This window comes from Phaethon lepturus, unplaced genomic scaffold, assembly GCF_000687285.1.
Source record: "Phaethon lepturus isolate BGI_N335 unplaced genomic scaffold, ASM68728v1 scaffold2766, whole genome shotgun sequence".
NCBI classification, from domain to species: Eukaryota; Metazoa; Chordata; class Aves; order Phaethontiformes; family Phaethontidae; genus Phaethon; species Phaethon lepturus.
In genome coordinates this window covers 1-18,429 of record NW_010543903.1, presented here as the reverse complement: position 1 = coordinate 18,429, position 18,429 = coordinate 1, and the positions used below count along the sequence as shown (strand labels likewise).

Below are 18,429 nucleotides of genomic sequence, written 5' to 3'. Positions count from 1 at the left end.
CGGCACACAGGCACCCCAGTGTCGTGATGCACACCGAACAGCAATGCGAAATTCCCTAGCGTTGCCTGAACCCTGCTCCAACTCTGAGCCTCCCGCAACCTCAACCAGTTCAACCAACCGTGGGGCAGGAGGGGGGTACTGATACTGATAACGTTACGTGCCCAGAAAGACGTTATTTATTTATTACCGGTAAACGTATCCCAGGTTATTCTAATGTTGCGATGCCACCTAATGGACGTGCCTATACATACAATATATCCGAAGTACAGAGACTGACAAATGAACCCACGGGCTTACAAAGTATTCATCTCGTGTTTAAATACTTAAACATAAGTTTTAGCACCGTTCGTGGTTCTTAGATTGCCTATGGTACACAATGTAGTTTCCCCTGCCATATTTACTGTGTGCATTATTATAAAAATATGTGTGGAGAGAGATCTAGGTATATATTTGTATATCTATATATAGTTGAATGTCTTCTATTTTGTTTAGTGAAAAAGACATTAAACATAGAATTGCGATGGGAGATGCCCCATTTCATACACACCGATCAATAAATGTTGAAACATGACTTTGTGTAAACTTTGGATTTACCTGTGTACTTGTTCTGTACAGATGCAAATGATACGTACGACTGTCTGTTTCCATACGTATCAATGGGCTTAAAATTTGCAGGAGTTACTAGCAACCTGCGCGTCCTTCTCAGCCAGCACATCTATGTAACAGGTGTGTTTCTATGTACACGGCTACAAAACAGCCTGAATTTACAGCGCATATTTTTTCGGTAAGAAAGCTTTGCATGATTAGGTCTATTTAGTCAAAAATGGTTTAAAATAACCCTTTCAACACTGCTGTTAGGGTTTTATTCACTTACAAATAAAGAACAGACAACACTAGACAGTCAAGAAGCAAGAATCAAACAAGTGTAGTAGGGAAAATCCATATTCTTCAAAAGAAAAAGACCACCTGTAAACTGTTCAATAAGAGCTTGCCTGTACTGCGTGACATGTCTGCTATTTTCTCCAGGAGTCAAGACTTGCTTCTGTTTGGAATATATAATTTAGAGTTAAGCTTGTGGCTCTTCAGTCTTAAAAAATATTTACACAGGATTACAATTAGCTGTCCAGACATCATGTTGGCTGGCACACATTTAAAAACAGCTCAATACCATGGTGGAAAATTGTCTTTTTCCACAACAGTAAAAAGGTAGAGAAATTGGTCCTCGAGTGGAAGTTGTTAACAGGAGAACATTATAATCTGGGAAAAAATAACTAAACAAGTCACATTCTATGACATCCAGTATTCTCAATTCCAGGCAGACTTTTGTCTTCCTTTGGTTCAAAAAATCCAGAACCCCAGTTAGAACTTTGTGCTGTGACTAAATGTGTCGGACATGATGATATTTTTGTAGAAGTTGTCAGAGTGAGGATTGCAGTATCCCTTGACCTTGTCAATAACCTGGTGGACAGGGATGATTGACGTCTGTTCTCCATCCTCTTGGGCAAATTTTGAAGACGGCTTGTCAATAAAAACATTCTCTAGGAAGAGGAATAAGCAACAACAAGAAGTTAGGGCTTCTTAAGTAAAGTCATAATTCAAGAGGTGTGTCACTCCCACATAGATATGCCTTCAATTGCCACTACTGCTAAATTAAATTACTGCTCTAAAAGCCAACAAACAACTTTTTGGTTTGGCATTGCTTCTTCTAAATTCTTTTGCGACGCCTAGTTTTGTGGCCAGACGTCTCAGGTCTCTCTTGGAATTATCCCCCTATTCTTTTGCCTAAAATGTAACTGACTCCTGTGACCTTTTAATATATTAACTTACTGTTGGTGCTTTGAATCTTACAAACTAAAAACATTTTGATAGCACAGGAATAGGGGTGACCTCCATAACATCTGGTAAATAACATCTCCACATAACAAAGTAGTGGAAAACGACAGTAAAAATTTAATTATTTCAACACTGGAGGTTTTAAGCTACACACAGAAATAATGTGCTCTGCACAGAATGTAGCAGAAGATGACTTGCATCTTAAATCAGGTAACCAGCGCCGGAACCTGCCTAAACTTTGTGCTTGCCTACCATCACTTTGTTTTTTTCTGTAATGTGGAGGGTGGGTACAGACTGAAAAAACTGTGGGGAGGAAAAGATGCAGAAAACTGGCATCTCCTCAGAATTCAGGTGCTATAAACCAAGGGTGGAGCCGAAGAGAAAAAGGAGAAAGGCAATTCCCACCCGGGCTGGGGAAATCTGCTTCAGCCGCGAGCGGTGTTGCTGTTCGGAGAACGGTCAGTAGGTAGAGCTCATGCAGTGAGCAACGAGAAGGAGAGAGCCTGTATCTCATTTTCTCAAGTACGTGGTCCTAATGAGCTTTCTTATCTCTTTCACTGTAGCGAATAAAGCTGGAATTAATTCCCTTAACCCAGGCAAGGCTTTGACCATTGCAAGCCGACAGTAAGATTGGGTATCCTGTGAAGCAGTCTTTTCTACAAGTGACATTTTTGATGGCTGTCTACAAGACCTTGGTGAAATCACCTTCCAAAATTCCCTGGTAAAAGATCATTTTACAGTGTAGTATATTACTTAAACTATGATTTCATGCAAAACTTGTTTCTTATAGAAATAAATCATTAATTAAAAATAAACAGAAAATTAACCCGCCCCTGCAGAAGTCATGATATCAAGCCATAAAAGAGTATAAAGTGTTGCATGAAGGAGAAATGGATTGCAAAGTGAGAAATCAAACCAGTTGTACTCATGAAAAAAGGAACAGGCATATTCAGGCATATCAGAATGATTTTTTCAAAGCACGCAGGAATGTCGATGAATTGCAGCAAATAATTCCATGTCCAATAGCAAACTGCCGGGTACTGTCTGCCTTTCAAATGTGTGTATTCACTAGCCAATGGTACTATGTTTTGAAGTTTTTCTACATACTGAATATCTTACTACAAAGAGGAAAGTTAAATTCTTAAGTCTTTAGGGAAAGTTTTTTAAATTCCTTGCAAATATGTACACTTTTTTTCAGAAGGCTTCATTGCATTGTTAAATACCAACTATTTCCTCATGAAATTTGCACGTGCAGGAATTACCTAAGTCCTATGAAACCCAGTGGGGCCCACTTTTTTTTTAGCTCAATGCACTTCACACCCAAGTACAGGGTTAAAATCCTGTGTCACTGAAGTAAATGGGAGTTTTACCACCAAATTCTGTGCAGCAATAATTTTAACTTCTAATTCATATAAGTCTTATATATGGTATTTGTCTACAGCAAGTGTATCTATGGTACTACCTACAACAAGTTTGTGTCAGTCTCATAGACAGCAGTGTCACAATACACCGAAGGGATTTCTTTCGTCTACCCAATATTCGTGTCCTAGTAGATGCATTCTGCATTCAACCCTCCAGCAGTTCACAGCACAGCTTTCAGGCATATACAGTTTGTCATTCAGACATTTTCGGTGTGACTGGATATGAAAAAACAATGGCTGGAAGACTCATTCTATAATAGCCATAGACCAAATAGAAATACAGTATCTTAAAATTCCTGTAATAACGTTTAAAAATATTCAAAAAGTTTCTAGGACTCAATCAGATTGTTTTTGGTTTTTGACATATGCTTTTTGTATGGGTGTTTCAACCCAGTCTCCCTTCTCCAGACTACTGTACGCAGGCATTAATGTCAGGACATGGTCTGTTTTCTAAACCGGTGTCTTCCAAACGCTTCATGCCCCATGCAGAGTGCAGACACCCAGAGTTCAAAGCACACTTATCCTTTGATTCAGCATCAATGACGCAAGATGTAACGGTGAGAAACAAGCAGCGTTTCTGATTAGCAAAGTCCTTTGTGTCAGTGAGGACATCATGCAAGTGGCATCCCTCCACCCTGTTCAAACCATGCATTCAGCAAAAGCAATTCTCACTTTACCTGTAATGCTCCACCACTGATGAGGAAAGGGCCTTAGAAGACATTATCTATACCACAAACACATGAATGCTTGTGTCAATTCCAGGGAGCACATTATAACCATATTAACAAGAGTTGCCAAGACATGTAGCTATTACATTATTAGCCTGCAATTTAGCCGAGACACCAAACTAAGAAGTTTAGCTGTATTAAAAATCAGTATCTTAATGTCATTTTCTATTGTTTTAACACACGAGAAGATACATCAGCATTTGAAAACCTAACGTTAGGAAAAATTCCTTTGGAGTATCACAATAAAATGTGAATTTTCAGAGATCAAAGCAAAATGTATTAAAATTTTAAAAATCTAGAGAAAAATGTGGTATTTCCTTAGCGTCCAATACACAATCACATTACAACTATGATTACATTACCAACTGCAATCCCTTTGGGGAAATAATTTATGCATGGGATTAACCTCACCACTTTTGAAGAAAGTACATAAGCATGTTCCTAACTGCAAGATTCTTTTAACTTACTTCTTCTTACCTGGAACTCTCTTGTTGTTTTGCTTCAAGACGACATTGCAAAAACTCTAGCACTGTCTCTTTAATGGTCAGACTGATAAAAAGCTCTGAGTCCAACAAAATATTTAAGCATATTTTTATCATTGATACCAATACCAAGGGTCTAAAGGTTGATCTGCCACAAGTACAAAGCGGAATTCTCCGTCCGCAGAACAGAGAACGCTCTGCGGCGGGAGGGGCGCGATGCTCTCCTCCTCTACTATTAAATTAGTAGTAGCACTGTGATCGGTGGCTATTAGAGACACTGGCTGTGGAAGACTGCTGCCAGAAGCGTCCCTTCGTAGGAGAGCGAGCTGAAGACCGCGTGCTCAGGGCAGCGGGGTGCGTGGACGCCAAACCTGAGACGGCAGCGGGGACAGGCACCCTGGCGAGGCAGGGGCCAGCTGTGCACGCCCAGCATGGCTGCGAGCGGCACTCTTGAGAGCAAGCTCAGGTTCACCAGCCAATTTCTTAAGACAATGCTCATTTTTACTGTGTTCCAAGCCAATGCACTTCACGGACATTCTCGATAACCAAAAAAGATTTATGCTCTTAAAATACCTGATTGCACAACCCCTCATGCTAAAGGATGCACTGAAAATTGGCTGGTGAGAAAAAAAACATGTAATTCTTAAAAAAGGGGATTTCTAGCCAAAAATTGTGTGCCTAACTGAAGCAGGTAATGATCATCAATAAAAAAAAAAAGAAGTTATTTCCTGGAAACTATGTCACATATCAAGAAAGGAGACTGTACCAACATAAAAGAGACATCAGGGACTTCTGAGAATAATTTATACTTAAGAAACAATGCAACTTTCTTTCCAGTAAAATCATATATTTCATATCTAAACATTGCTTCTAACAAATATTTTAAAGCACGTCAACACATCTTTGGGTTAACTATGTGCGCAGATTTTATTTCCACTGTGTTTTAGAAGAGAATTCCGTAATAACGTTACATGACTTTATAGAGGACAAAAACATGAGTTCACAAAAACCCAGTAACAAAAAAATCTGAACTATTTAAGTCATTTTCTGAAATATGATCTCAGACCTCAGCAAACAGACTTGCAAATCATTCCAGCTCCTCTCTTTCTTTGCTCCTTTAAATTAATAAATTTAAATTAAATAAATATATCTAATATAGCTCCTTTAAAGTGTTCTTAAAATGAGCACATTTTTATGGCATGAGTAGAATACAGATGATGCCGTTTATTACATATACCACTGACATCTAAATAAACAAGCTGTAGATATGGTGTGCTATTTGTAGAAGGGAAAGGCAATGCATACTCTGGGAACACGGTATCCATTTGCAAGTAGCCTCCATTTGTCAATTTACCCATAAATTGTTACAGTTAAATGGAAGGAGTTTGACCAAGTGCATCAGCTGTGGACTTGGACTCAGAAGACTTCACTCCTATTTCCAGCTGTGCTGCTAGCTTCATGTTACCTTGGGTAATGAACGCCATCGCTCTGTGCTTTGGCTACCCAGTGTTTACAGTGGGATAATAAGACTTACCTTCGTTCAGCCAAAAAGGTGAAAGTCCTATAAAAAACTCAAGATTTGCTTTCATCAAGCCTACTTTGTTTAGTATGGGAACATACCAAGATCAGAACTATATATTGGATGTATTGTATATTACGTTAAGATTCTTATTAAACAGTAACATATATTTTAAAAATACTGAAACTATACAAATTGGTGACAATCTCTCACATTAACCTCTGGTTAAAAAACCCTACTGTACCTTTAACATGAACCTACGTATTCACAGATGCACTGTGTTACAATGCAAGAACTCACCTGTATGGCTGTTTCGTTTGCAATATGTATTTGTTGTAGATTTTGATTTGGATGTTAAGTAGGTTGAATTGGAGCCGATGGAACTAGAGGATAAGGATTTCCCAAGATTATCAGAACTCTTCTTTATAATATTGGTTGCTGTTTTGCTCCAATCTAAAAACGATTGAAAAGTTTTACATAAATAATTACCATAGGTACTAAATGCCTGATTTATTCAATTATGAACATTTCAAGTATCAGATGCATTTCTTAATGTTGCTTATAACAAACAGCCTATCCTTTTCCTGTCAGGTTGCCTCTTTGATTCTTAAGAAACACAAGAATTATTCCAACTTGATTTACTTTGCTGTTTACCACAGTAGTTAGAACTGGTGTCTAAAAACACAGTGTCTAAAGTGTTAAAACACTCCAATAATCATTTGTCTGGATGGCAGAACTGTAAGTAAGACCCAGCTTTCCCAGACACAGGAGAGCAGTGAAGCTCTGTAGCAGTATAAGGATACCAAAGTTTCATGACCTGAAGAAAGAAATCCAAAGGGATGGATAGGAAAGGGATGGATAAGACCATTTACAGTGATTTTATCATTTGAGGGCTTGATCTGCTGAGGTAGGTACTACATACTTGCAGAATTGCACTTGTTGTTATAGGTTTTAGCATATTGGTGCACTATTAGTGACAATGAATAATAATGGTTATTCAATAGTTCACATTTTAAGAGTTTTGTCCGAACAATTAACACGGTAAGCTCTTACACTGGAACAACTCCCAAAATTAAATTTAATAGAATCATAGAATCATGGAATAGTCTAGGTTGGAAGGGACCTTTAAAGGTCATCTAATCCAAGCCCCCTGCAATGAGCAGGGACATCTTCAACTACATCAGGCTGCTCAGAGCCCCGTCCAACCTGACCTTCAGTGTTTCCAAGGATGAGGCATGTACCACTTCTCTGGGCAACCTGTGCCAGTGTTTTACTACCCTCGTTGTGAAAAATTTCTTCCTTAGACCTAGTCTAAATCTGCCCACTTTTAGTTTCAAAGCATTATCCCTTGTTCTATTGCTACAGGCCCTGCTAAAAAGTCTGTCCTCATCTTTCTTATAAAGTCCCCTTTAAGTACTGGCAGGCTGCAATAAAGTGTCCCTAGAGCCTTCTCTTCTCCAGGCTGAACAACCCCAACTCTCTCAGCCTGTCCTCACAGGAGAGGTGTTCCATCCCTCTGATCGCTTTTGTGGCCCTCCTCTGGACCTGCTCCAACAGGTCCATGTCTTTCCTGTGCTAACAGCTTCAGAACTGGATGCAGTAACTAATACCAATAAACTTATTGCGAAAAAATGACACTGAAAATCTCATCACAAGTGTCCCAATACCAGTAGAATAAATATATCTAACTACTTTTGTATCATATACTTGCAGGTAGGTACAGGTAGTTTCACACTTTAGTCATGTTCCTATTATTCACTGTACTGCAATGAAATTCACAAAATGGAGAAGTCCAAACAAAAGACACATGGGCCACTTCAGCCTTGATTTAAATCAAGACAGATATTTTATCCTAAATCATTGCTGTAGGGTATAGGTTACTATTTCTCTGACCTAGCTATGGCAGTGTTGCAAGGCTTTGGCTTGTTTGTTTCTTTGCTTTATCATAGCATGCCCTAAAGTAGACTTCAGCTGGATAGGTATGCAAGTTCACTTTTGGCTTATATTTCATCGTTCTGCCTGAAAACTGTATCAGGATCATGGAGAATAAAACCAGCCAGTGGGGGTGGACTGGTTAATGCTAGGCGTAATGACAGCACATTAACTATACCACTGAAATACTCAGATCCTTCAGGTTTTTATTTCTATCATACTCACAAGCTGCCCAACAGCAGCATAAAAATCTGGAAATAATTTGATCCATCTGTGTTTTCCAGTTGAGGAGTTACAGCATGAACCACATGGAAACTGAACAATCTGGATGCCTGATCAGAATGAATACTCTTTTCCTAATTTGTATTAACTCTTTGAAATCATAAATCAGGTTTTCATATTACAAAATGAAAGCATAAATGTTCTATAGCATACAATGAGAATGCATTCCCCAAACAAAACGGAGCAAGACAAAGCAGAAGTCTTGATGGCAAAGCAGGTGCTTAAAACGTTGAAACAAACCTTGGATGCCAAGAAAGGACGGACACAAGGGTATTTGGAGCACTGCTATTATCCAGGATAGACTGCTTTACCTTACTCGGCAATGAGCTAATGCTACTTTACATCAACTGTAGATTTCAACCCTGGTCGTTGAGCAAGAACCGTATGAGCAAGAATTATGTGGTCCAAAATCATTACATCAGACAGCAAAGCAACATCCAGTTGCCTAAACACAGGAGTCTAATGCCATGTGAGATGGCCAAAGGTGGAGGAGACTACAAATGCTACAAACAGCGTCCCAAGTGTTGCACTTTTAAGTGTCCAAACCAACTGCTCTCCTTTCTCTCTGAGAGTTGCAGATAAAGATGAACTTCAATTCTAATCAGGCTTCTAAAATTTCTAAAGAAATTTTCTATGTTTTTGAGTCTCTAATGGTCTCTCTGAAGTATATGGTGAAAGACAGAATGCTTTGAAAAGGCAAAGTTAAAAGCAAAAGAGGTCAGAATATTTCTAGGTGCCTTTTAAGAATTGATCCTACATCAGCAGTACACAGAATTCTGTCAACATACTGTAATGTAGGAGAAAAGCTGTAAGACTGGCTCTTGAATGACAGAGTAGTTTGAATCTCTGAAATTTTTTTTTTTTTAGGGTCCAAAAGGCCTTCCAAAACCATGCCTATAGTGCTACAAAATTTACCAGCTGCCTTCAGTGGAAAACCGAAAAAGAATACTTGAGAATTTTTATGAAGTGATATCTGAAAAGTCCCTTGGCAATTGTTAGTACTTAAGTGAAGTGACAGCCTATGATTAACATATTTTTCCACATCTCTGGCTTATATTTGTATTAAAAATAACACAGCAAGCTCTTCACCTGGACTTTTATGGACTACTGCAGCATCTAAGGAGGGGAGCTGTGAACTGCTTTTACCTGAATTGTCTGCCAGTCGGAATCTGCCACAACAGAGATGTCTCCTCCATTGTTTCTGCACATTTTCTTTCATAGCGCAATGGAATACAAATATAAATAAACCTGCAACAAAAGCAAATAAACAGCAAATGAAGGTTGTATTTATAAATAAACAGATTAATTAAAATCTGCTAACAAAAGGCTACAAAGTATAAGCAGAGGAAAATAATCTTAAAGTTTTCTTACTGTCATCTATGCCTCATTTAAGAGGTATGGAAATTAGGTAAAGCTTTCCCATCCTCTAGCTACTATATAAGTGTCTGGAATATCAGAAGAGAGACAATAGGACCCCTTTCATTGTCACCGTTGATTTAGACCCAGCTCAGTGTGGATCTTTTAAATGTTCTTTTTGGCTTCGAAGAAAGGAATTACAGGTTTTGCCTTTGAACAAAATGAGTATTTTGCACCCAACAGGACTCCAAGATCCAGACTGCAAAGTAAATACAGACATTATTATATTACCAAGAAGATATTTTACCTCCTCCTGTTCCGTATCTACAGAATTGTGGGCTGTATTCTTTTAAAACCAGAAGTCTTGTGATTGGCACTAAAGAGTGCCCTCAAAATGCACAGTCGGATTTATGTACATCACATGCATGTACTTGAAATGATTATGAAAATGGTAAGAACATGCTCACAAGTACTAATTAGGTGTCCAGCTACTTACTTCTGAAGAAAATTACCTGGTTTCTGTGTGCAATCACAATAAACGTGTTTAAGAATGTTTTTGTAGAGCTTGTTTTTCTCATGCAAATGTATAATCTTTATTTTCAAGACAGAAGATAAGCATCTTCCATGTGGTAAAGAGGTCTTAACTGGGCGTATGGTATGATTTCATCATTCTACAGAGATACTTTAGAGCTAAATATAGAAGTTGGAAATCTCAAATGCTCCTGGCGCTTCCCAGGCAGGCACTGGCTGTGGAATCTTCCGTCGTTCTCCGGGTTGGCCTGTTCTTGTTTTATTCACTGGGAGAGAGCCAACCTGGGGCTGAACACATGATGGCAAAATCCCTCATGATTGTATCTTAAACATGAATAAATGCTACATAACGTGGGCAAACCAGGTTAAGTGCCATCCTCTAAGACTGTTCCTTTATGACCATCATGAACAGCTCTGTATACTAATGCCTACTATGTTTCAGCTGGTAGAATGCAATGGCAGGGTACGGCTTGGAAAAAAATGCTCTGGAGCATAACTTTATCCTCTCCCCTCCAGAGTGCTGAGGTCTCATTTTGTATGAATGCTTGTCATTGAACTGGACTTGTATTTGCTTATAGTCTCAGGCCAGGCTGAGACCACTGAGATCAGTTAACTTTAGGAAAGGTCATGAAACGTATTTTTTGCAAAATTTTTCAAGAGCTGATGACGAAGAAAAAGGAGCAGCACAATTTAAGGAAGGCAAACATATCTTAGTGTATCCCATAAACAGGCTTTGTTGAATTATGGTTACTAGGTTTGCGTTTAGTAAAATATTTCTGTGTATTTGTTTTAAGCACAGAGTAATTCTAACGCAATCACTAGCAGCTCTTACAAGCTTAGAGTTATGCAGTTATTTGAGGTCCAAAGTACCACTGTGGATTTCTGCACAGCTACAAAGTTACTAAAATGATGCTTAATTAAATTGTGGTTAACATTTGGAACATTTAAAAGAAAATGTGTAGGTCTATAGTAATAGAAAACAAATGTACTGCATTAAGTACTTTGCCTTTGCCCTGTCTGGGCTTGGTCTCTGAAATTTTTTTCTCTGCGTTTCATTATTCATTAAGTTTACAATGTGCTTTAGTAATACAACTTTGGTTTTGCTTCCCAGAGCCAAATCAGACCCTAGGCTTGGCTCTAGCTTGGCTCTGACTTGAAAGTATTTGGCTTGCCCAGGCATATATATAAAATGAGCAGCCAAAAAAAGAGATGTTCCCAGATTTTTCACTCTGACTGTCAAAGAGGGAAAAATCATTTCCTATGTAGATGAAATAGCAAAGTACAGTAACACCAGTAGTTGCTGCAATTTACTTTTTCACTGCCAGAGCACAGAAAACTAGGTTGGTGGAGGCTGCTGGTATAGCTTAAAATACTGCTGCCGTTTTTAAAAACTTGCGAGATAGTAAACATGTTTACTGAGGGCTCGATTGTTAAGTCATGCTAATACTGGTGAAAGACATGCCATACCGAACTGCTTTTTCTGATAGGAAATGCTTCCACATACAAATCCCAAGCTTTTCTTTGCTTTCATCCCCTTACTGCTACATGTACACTGCACCAGTCGCATGTGATTTTAAACATCCTCTTTCTGGCTTCTTTAGCTTTGCCTAGCTCTTTCTGACACAGGAATAAGCATTTTCAGATATGGGACTTTTATCTTCCTGTGCTTGGTATGACAGGCCTGAATATACTGTGCCAACTTTGCTACCACGATCCGTGAAAAACCCATCGCTCTTCTTCTCTGCGCATTCGCTCCGCAGGTTTTTCAGTTTCATCTTCTGACTTAACTGCCTTTCAAATATTCGTTTTCCATTGAACAGTGCTATTACCCCACAGAGGCTTAAGCAGTGGTGGTCAACCTCGTGTGCACTCTGCATGTACAAGCTTAACTGACTGCACTGGAAATTCTGGTTACAGACAATTTCTTGAATTTGATCCTTGGCATGTGTTTCAGAGATTTAATCTTTTTTCATGTTCTTCCCATACTTCTAATCTCTCTAGGCCCTTCTGAATTTCTAACACGGACACATCACAGCAAATACTTCATTATGCTGCCAGGAGAGTATCAGAATCTGTCCTTTGGAAAAAAGTCTTTAGTAAGAACACCTACATCCAAACCATTTTTGCCATTTTGCCTAGCGTTTTAGGTTGAAACTGAACCAAACCAAAAACCACAACATTATTCTCTTTCCACGAAAGCTCAATAAATCTTTTAGCACAGTAAATATGTCTCAACTGTAACAGATAAAATCCACACAGCGTAACATTAAGTACTTTTTCCATAAAGGGAAGATATTTTGCTGACCCTGGGAAAATTTATTTTTTATCTCAATATATGTGTGGCATAACACATGCTCCTCCAGTGACATTCTTGGGGTTTTTTTTTGTTATGTTTTTTTTCAGGCAAATTTATTTTTCATATCAATATGTGTGTGGTATAACACATGTCCCTCCAATGACCTTCTTGGGTTTTTGTTATGTTTTTAGTTGTTCTTTATTAGTGGGTAGGGCAAGCAGAGGTGGGGATTCTTACGTTATTTGATTTATATGCAAATTTCAGCTCTGAGATGAAATTCTTTTAAATGTCAGCTATATAATTCTCTTGTTTATAACTATTTGATTACAATTTACAGCATTTTTCAGAAGGATGAACTACATTGGAAACGTAAAATATCCAAAACTTCAGTAAAGGAAACAAAAATAAGCTGACTATAACAGTCGCTACTTTTTCCTTAAAGAACCAAAGAATATGCCATAACTCTGTGCTCTCTCTCCACACTGAAACAGGACTGAATTTTGTTTTACGAGCTTCTTCTACCTTAATAAAATAGTTATGTGCTTTACAGATTCCCTACAGGAATAAAATAAGGAAAAAGGCTTCCTATATTTGTTATAATCAGTGAAAGGAAATGTTGAAGGTCATACAGCATCTATCTCAACAGAGATCACTGCAGACTGTTAGCTCGGAATAGCACTATTTATAATACAGTGTATTTTATGAAAAAGACCTTAAAACATTAATTAACTAAGATATTCAACCGATATGTAGTTGGTATCACTATTCCACATAAAGGAAAACCGATGATGGTTTAGTACCAAGGAAAAATCTAGAGAGCTTGGATCTGAGTTCCCTAGCCAAATCACCGGACATAGTGTGTCCCAGAACAGCAACAGCTCAAATATTTTTTGACACGGAACAGAAATTCAGCTTACCTTGCAATGAATTGAAAATGGAGAACAGGTATAGGAAAGGAAGAGTTAGCGGACCCCAGGCAAAAAAGGCAAAGCCCCATGTCATGCCCAGGAGGAAGGTCAGGCTGACCACACTACGGAGGTTCCTTAGGATCTCTTCCTTCAGGCTCCGATTAGTTCTTTTCCCATTCCTCCCACAAATCTGCACCATCACCACAATAAACATGGCAATGTTCATCAGAAACATGATTCCAAAGTAACCGGCACAAGTGACATAAAAGACAACTTCATTCTTGATCCAGCAGCTGCAAAAGAATACAAAAATATAGTAGTTTTTAGACAGAGCAAACTATCCTCCAGTAATTTCTAAGATTACAAGGAAATCAATCTATGCCTGATTCCACCAATGCTATACTTTCAAATTAAATCTTTGTCCTTTTTCTTGTTGTAAATAAGATGAAGCCCAGTAGGATCTTAAGTGACTATGGCCCGCAGAAGTATCATGTCAGAAATCTGAGGGTTGTACCACATTTTAGTTAAAACTAATTAAAAATAAAATCTGACCTCAGATACAAGGTATGGGAACTGCAATCCCATCATGGAAAGTTTTGACTCAGTATGAGTAGCTTCACCACTTTCACCAGTGTGAAGCATAGGATGCTTTCGTACCAGAACGGGCAAATTTGGATCTTCAGTGACAAAATCTCAAGTTTCTGCCACTTGAGCTAAAGGTCCTACATGTCTGGGAAGAAGCAGGATGGGTACTCCTTTGAGGTAGCTGTTTGACAGTCAGATATGTGAGAGATCTAGCTTATTCCTCTAGCAGCCCTGACCCTCCTGCACTTGGGTGAGGGCAGCCCCAGGTATCAGTACAGGCTGGGGGATGAAGGGATTGAGAGCAGCCCTGCCGAGAAGGACTTGGGGGTACTGGTGGATGAGAAGCTGGATGTGACCCAACGTGTGCTCACAGCCCAGAAGGCCAACCACATCCTGGGCTGCATCCAAAGCAGCGTGGCCAGCAGGTTGAGGGAGGTGATTCTGCCCCTCTACTCTGCTCTGGTGAGACCTCACCTGGAGTCCTGTGTCCAGCTCTGGAGCCCTCAGCACAGGAAAGACATGGACCTGTTGGAGAGGGTCCAGAGGAGGGCCACAGAAATGATCAGAGGGCTGGAACACCTCTCCTGTGAGGACAGGTTGAGAGAGTTGGGGTTGTTCAGCCTGGAGAAGAGAAGGTCCTGGGAGACCTTATTGCAGACTTCCAGTACTTAAAGAGGGCTTAGAAGAAAGATGGGGATAGATGTTTTAGCAGGGCCTAAGGCCGATACGAGAAGGGGTTGAAACTAAAAGAGGGCAGATTCAGACTAGACCTAAGGAAGAAATTTTTACAATGAGGGATGGTGAAACACTGGCACCGGTTGCCCGGACAGGTGGTAGGTGCCCCATCCCTGGAAACATTCCAGGTCAGGTTGGACGGGGCTCTGAGCAACCTGATCTAGCTGAAGATGCCCCTGGTCATTGCAGGGGAGTTGGACTAGATGACTTCTAAATATCCCTTCCAGCCCAAACTTGGGGCTCTATGATTCTATGAAATGGCCAGCATGCTTAACATAATACTTTAATAAAAACACAGAATGACATTTTTATTTATTGTGATGAAGCTTTGCCAGGCAAGGAACAAAAAAAGAGGTAACAGCCATATAAAAATTTTGGCATTTGGAGATTATTACCTGGACGTCAAGAGAAGAACTTAGAAACCTATTGATATTGATCGTCAATCTACATTGACGAAAGGCTGGTTTATTTACAAAGGAGACTATTTTAATACTATTTCTTTCTTTGCTCTTACCTAGAAGATATAGCTTTCATTTAAGATAAACCAAAACAGCTATGTTTATTTTATATTCATGACAAAACTTGTGAATTACTTTTTTGCCAGAGGAGTGTTTGTATGTGGCACTGAGTAATGCAGATTTCCCTCCAATTTTTCTTATAGCCTTCTTCACACTACTGATTCAAATAATTTAGAAGATGATTTTGCCCACTTTGCTTGTTTAATGCACCTCTGATTTTTCCAAAGCAATGTGACCAATGTTTTTTTTTTTTTTTTCCCCAGGTTGTAAACGCTAAATAGTAAGAGATTAAGAGAAATACTCACAAGTCGTCTCCTCCTTGCCCATTAGCATCTTTGCCGTATAACTCTTTGCCATAAATATGAGCTGCATTTTTATTAGCACTTGCTAAAACAATTGCTATCACCAGAGCTGGCAAACCTGTAACACAAGAAAACTTGTAGTTTGCTTTCAAATCTCCTAAACTTCCAAAATCACCATGCAAAGCTGAATAGGGGTGTCTCCATCCTTATTGTCTTAGTATAGAGTATCCTGAGGTAGTTCTATGTCAGAAAACTGCACAGAGAATTAGAAGGAAACAATTTTTCCAATAGTACGAAGGTATAAAACTTTCAAAGCACTTAATGGGCATTAATGAATAAGCCTCATAATGTTCTCTAAGGTAGAAAATGTTATTTTATTATGCGATATGGAAACTAAATTAAAATAATCTCCCTTAATTACCCAAAGTTAAATTTGCAGTTGCACACAGGCTCTCATAATATAGTGAGAAGAAGATTAACAAACTATTACAGAAATGAGATCTAGTGGAGGGATGGTATTGGGATTTTTTTGAGGGATTTTTTTTCAGAGATGATAATGTCCCTTGATTAGGCTGGGGATCTAGGAAACATGAATTTGAACCTGTAATTTCTCCACTGCTTCTCTCAATTGCAAATGTCTTCTCTTTTTCTACAGAAATATATAGCCTTTACTTAAATGTGTCCCACATAAAATGAAGCAAACTATATGTTTTTAGTAATAAGGTACAGGGAATATTTTGGGAAAACAGACAACTATGTGGAAGAGAACTCTGTGCAGAGAGGTACAGCTCATACAAAAGAAATGTACGTTTCCTGACATGCCTTATTTACATGTCTTATCCTTGCTGTGACAAAACAGATTCAAAGGGGAAGAGGTTAATTTGCTTTTCCGACCACTCAGTCCTTGTCCTCTGCTGAGGTCTCCAAAGAGGATGCTAGTTGCCAATGGAAAGACATAAATTATCAGCTGGCATGAGGTCAGTGCTCTATCCATGAGGTTAATGGTTTTGTATTGTGTTGTATTATTTCAAACACAATATGTGCATTCAGGCAGAATTCCTGATCTAGAAAAAAACGAAGAATAAAAGCCTTGCTGCCTGAGCCTCGCAGTTATTTTTTGGTATTACATTTTCCGTTTCAGTCCTGCCGTGTACACTGCTTAAGGCAGGATCTCTCTGTGGTTTGAACACAGTGCTGAAGCTCAGGAAATTTTGACTGTTTCTGATTCGGCCGTAGGCTTTGTACTTGTTGGCAGGAAACTTTAAGCCGGACTGAAAGCTTTTTGAAAGTCAATGCAAAGATCCCATAGGCTTTGTAGTAACGACAAGGGTTTCTGAATTCACCGTGTGCCACGGTTCTCCACCTCTGATAGGACACCCCTCTCTCATTCTGGCCTCTCTGGAAAGTAAGACCAGTTTACCTGGTCTCTCCGCTCCTCCTTGAGCTGTGAGCTGCTCTGGGTGGGGAGTGCCAGCTGTGGTGTATTGCACAGAGTTATACGGGGCTGCGCGCCGGCACTGCCGCGGGGTGGGGAGGAGGAAACGCCACGCTGGTTTTGATTCTGCTCTGCGTTTGTGGTAGAGAGCTTTTATGTAGCATGGTTTCAAAACACAGGCTGTGCAAATACTGCACCTGCTGTACTCACCCCACGGGTTGTGAAAATGCTGCCCCGGCTGAACTCACCCCAGCCAATGATGCAAAACTTCAGTATGTATCGCCGTATATAGGTGTTGAACACTTTCACTAGAGCGATGTACATATGAACGGCTTCTAGTCCCATCCACGTAAAGGTGGCCAGAAGAAAAAAGTGCAAAAGTGCAGCTACAGCTATGCAGAGGCCATCTATGTCAAATGATGCAATCCAACCGTCAAGCAAGAAGATCAGGTTAAGAAAGAGCAGGGCTGTGCTCAAATTCATCAGGATTTTGGATGGATAATCTCTTCGCAACTTCCTAATGAGAGAAATACAAGTGCATATGAATAATTGGCTTCAATCACACAAGCAGCTTGCAGCAGCTAGGTTTACCAGTTTATCAGGTAAAACAAAGCACGGGGATCTCCTCCTAGCTGTAAGTTTTTGTGGCAATAAGGCATAGTGATGTGTCCTTTTGTGTGATACCATTGAAGGCTTCTGCTGTATGTGGTGCAGGAAAGACCGCCCTTCTTTGGGTGCTTAATGAGCTAATTAACTGCAACAATATTTTAGCAACTGATTTATTATTAAAAATCTTTCAAATTAAATAGAATACAAGGTGTTTTGTACTTTAAATGAAAACTGAAAAAAATTAAAAGTTTCAAAATACAGCTGGCCAGAAGCTCATCTCTGATCATTTTATGTGTCAATCTTTGCTTAATTTTTGGAATACATTACCCAGTGCATGCTGTTATTTCCTGGTTTGTGGTTTTGGGTTTTTTGTTTGTGTGTTTGTTCTTTAGTAGGATCTTGGGAAAGCTAAAGGTCAAGTCAATTTTCTTTTTTAACTGATACACATTGAAATGTATGAACTGAGGGACAAGCCAATGACTTCTGCCATCTTGGACCGGAACGTTATATGATAGGTAATGCAACAGGAATGCAATCGCTGGAGATATTTAGAACTTGAAAACCCCTTCCCCCTCTCCCCAGAAAACTATCCTTCCTTAGCAGCTACTCCGTCCTGTCCTGTTACAGGCAGAATGGTTCCTTTGTGTTGACATGACTTCATTTTCTCTTTTCACTGTTCACAGAACTGTATCACTTCAAAACTTTTGCATTCCCTTGAGTCACTTTCACATTTCAGTAGGGGTGCTGTTGAGATTGTTGTAACACTTCACAATTTATCTTCATTTTACTTCTTTTCCCACTTACTTCTGAAGGGTTTTAGAACGCAATTGTTCTAGTTGGAAATTTCTCTTTTTATACTTAGGACTTGTTATGCTCACACAGGCAAGTTTTATTTTGTTTATAAAACAAATACAGTATTTTGTATACTTATATATATATTTTTATATATATTATATA

General features: G+C 39.1%; 1 protein-coding gene across 1 annotated transcript; it reads right to left on the bottom strand.

The window, feature by feature from the left end:
• Positions 1 to 1,321: 1,321 nt before the first annotated feature.
• Positions 1,322 to 17,242, bottom strand: GPR126 (G protein-coupled receptor 126). The gene is made up of 6 exons (XM_010288471.1): positions 17,112 to 17,242; positions 15,432 to 15,546; positions 13,298 to 13,581; positions 9,344 to 9,445; positions 6,284 to 6,436; positions 1,322 to 1,538 (listed from the first exon to the last, which is right to left on the bottom strand). The coding sequence occupies exons 1-6, from the start codon at positions 17,206 to 17,208 to the stop codon at positions 1,360 to 1,362; spliced, it is 930 nt and encodes a 309-aa protein (XP_010286773.1). The 5' UTR covers positions 17,209 to 17,242; the 3' UTR covers positions 1,322 to 1,359.
• Positions 17,243 to 18,429: the final 1,187 nt, after the last annotated feature.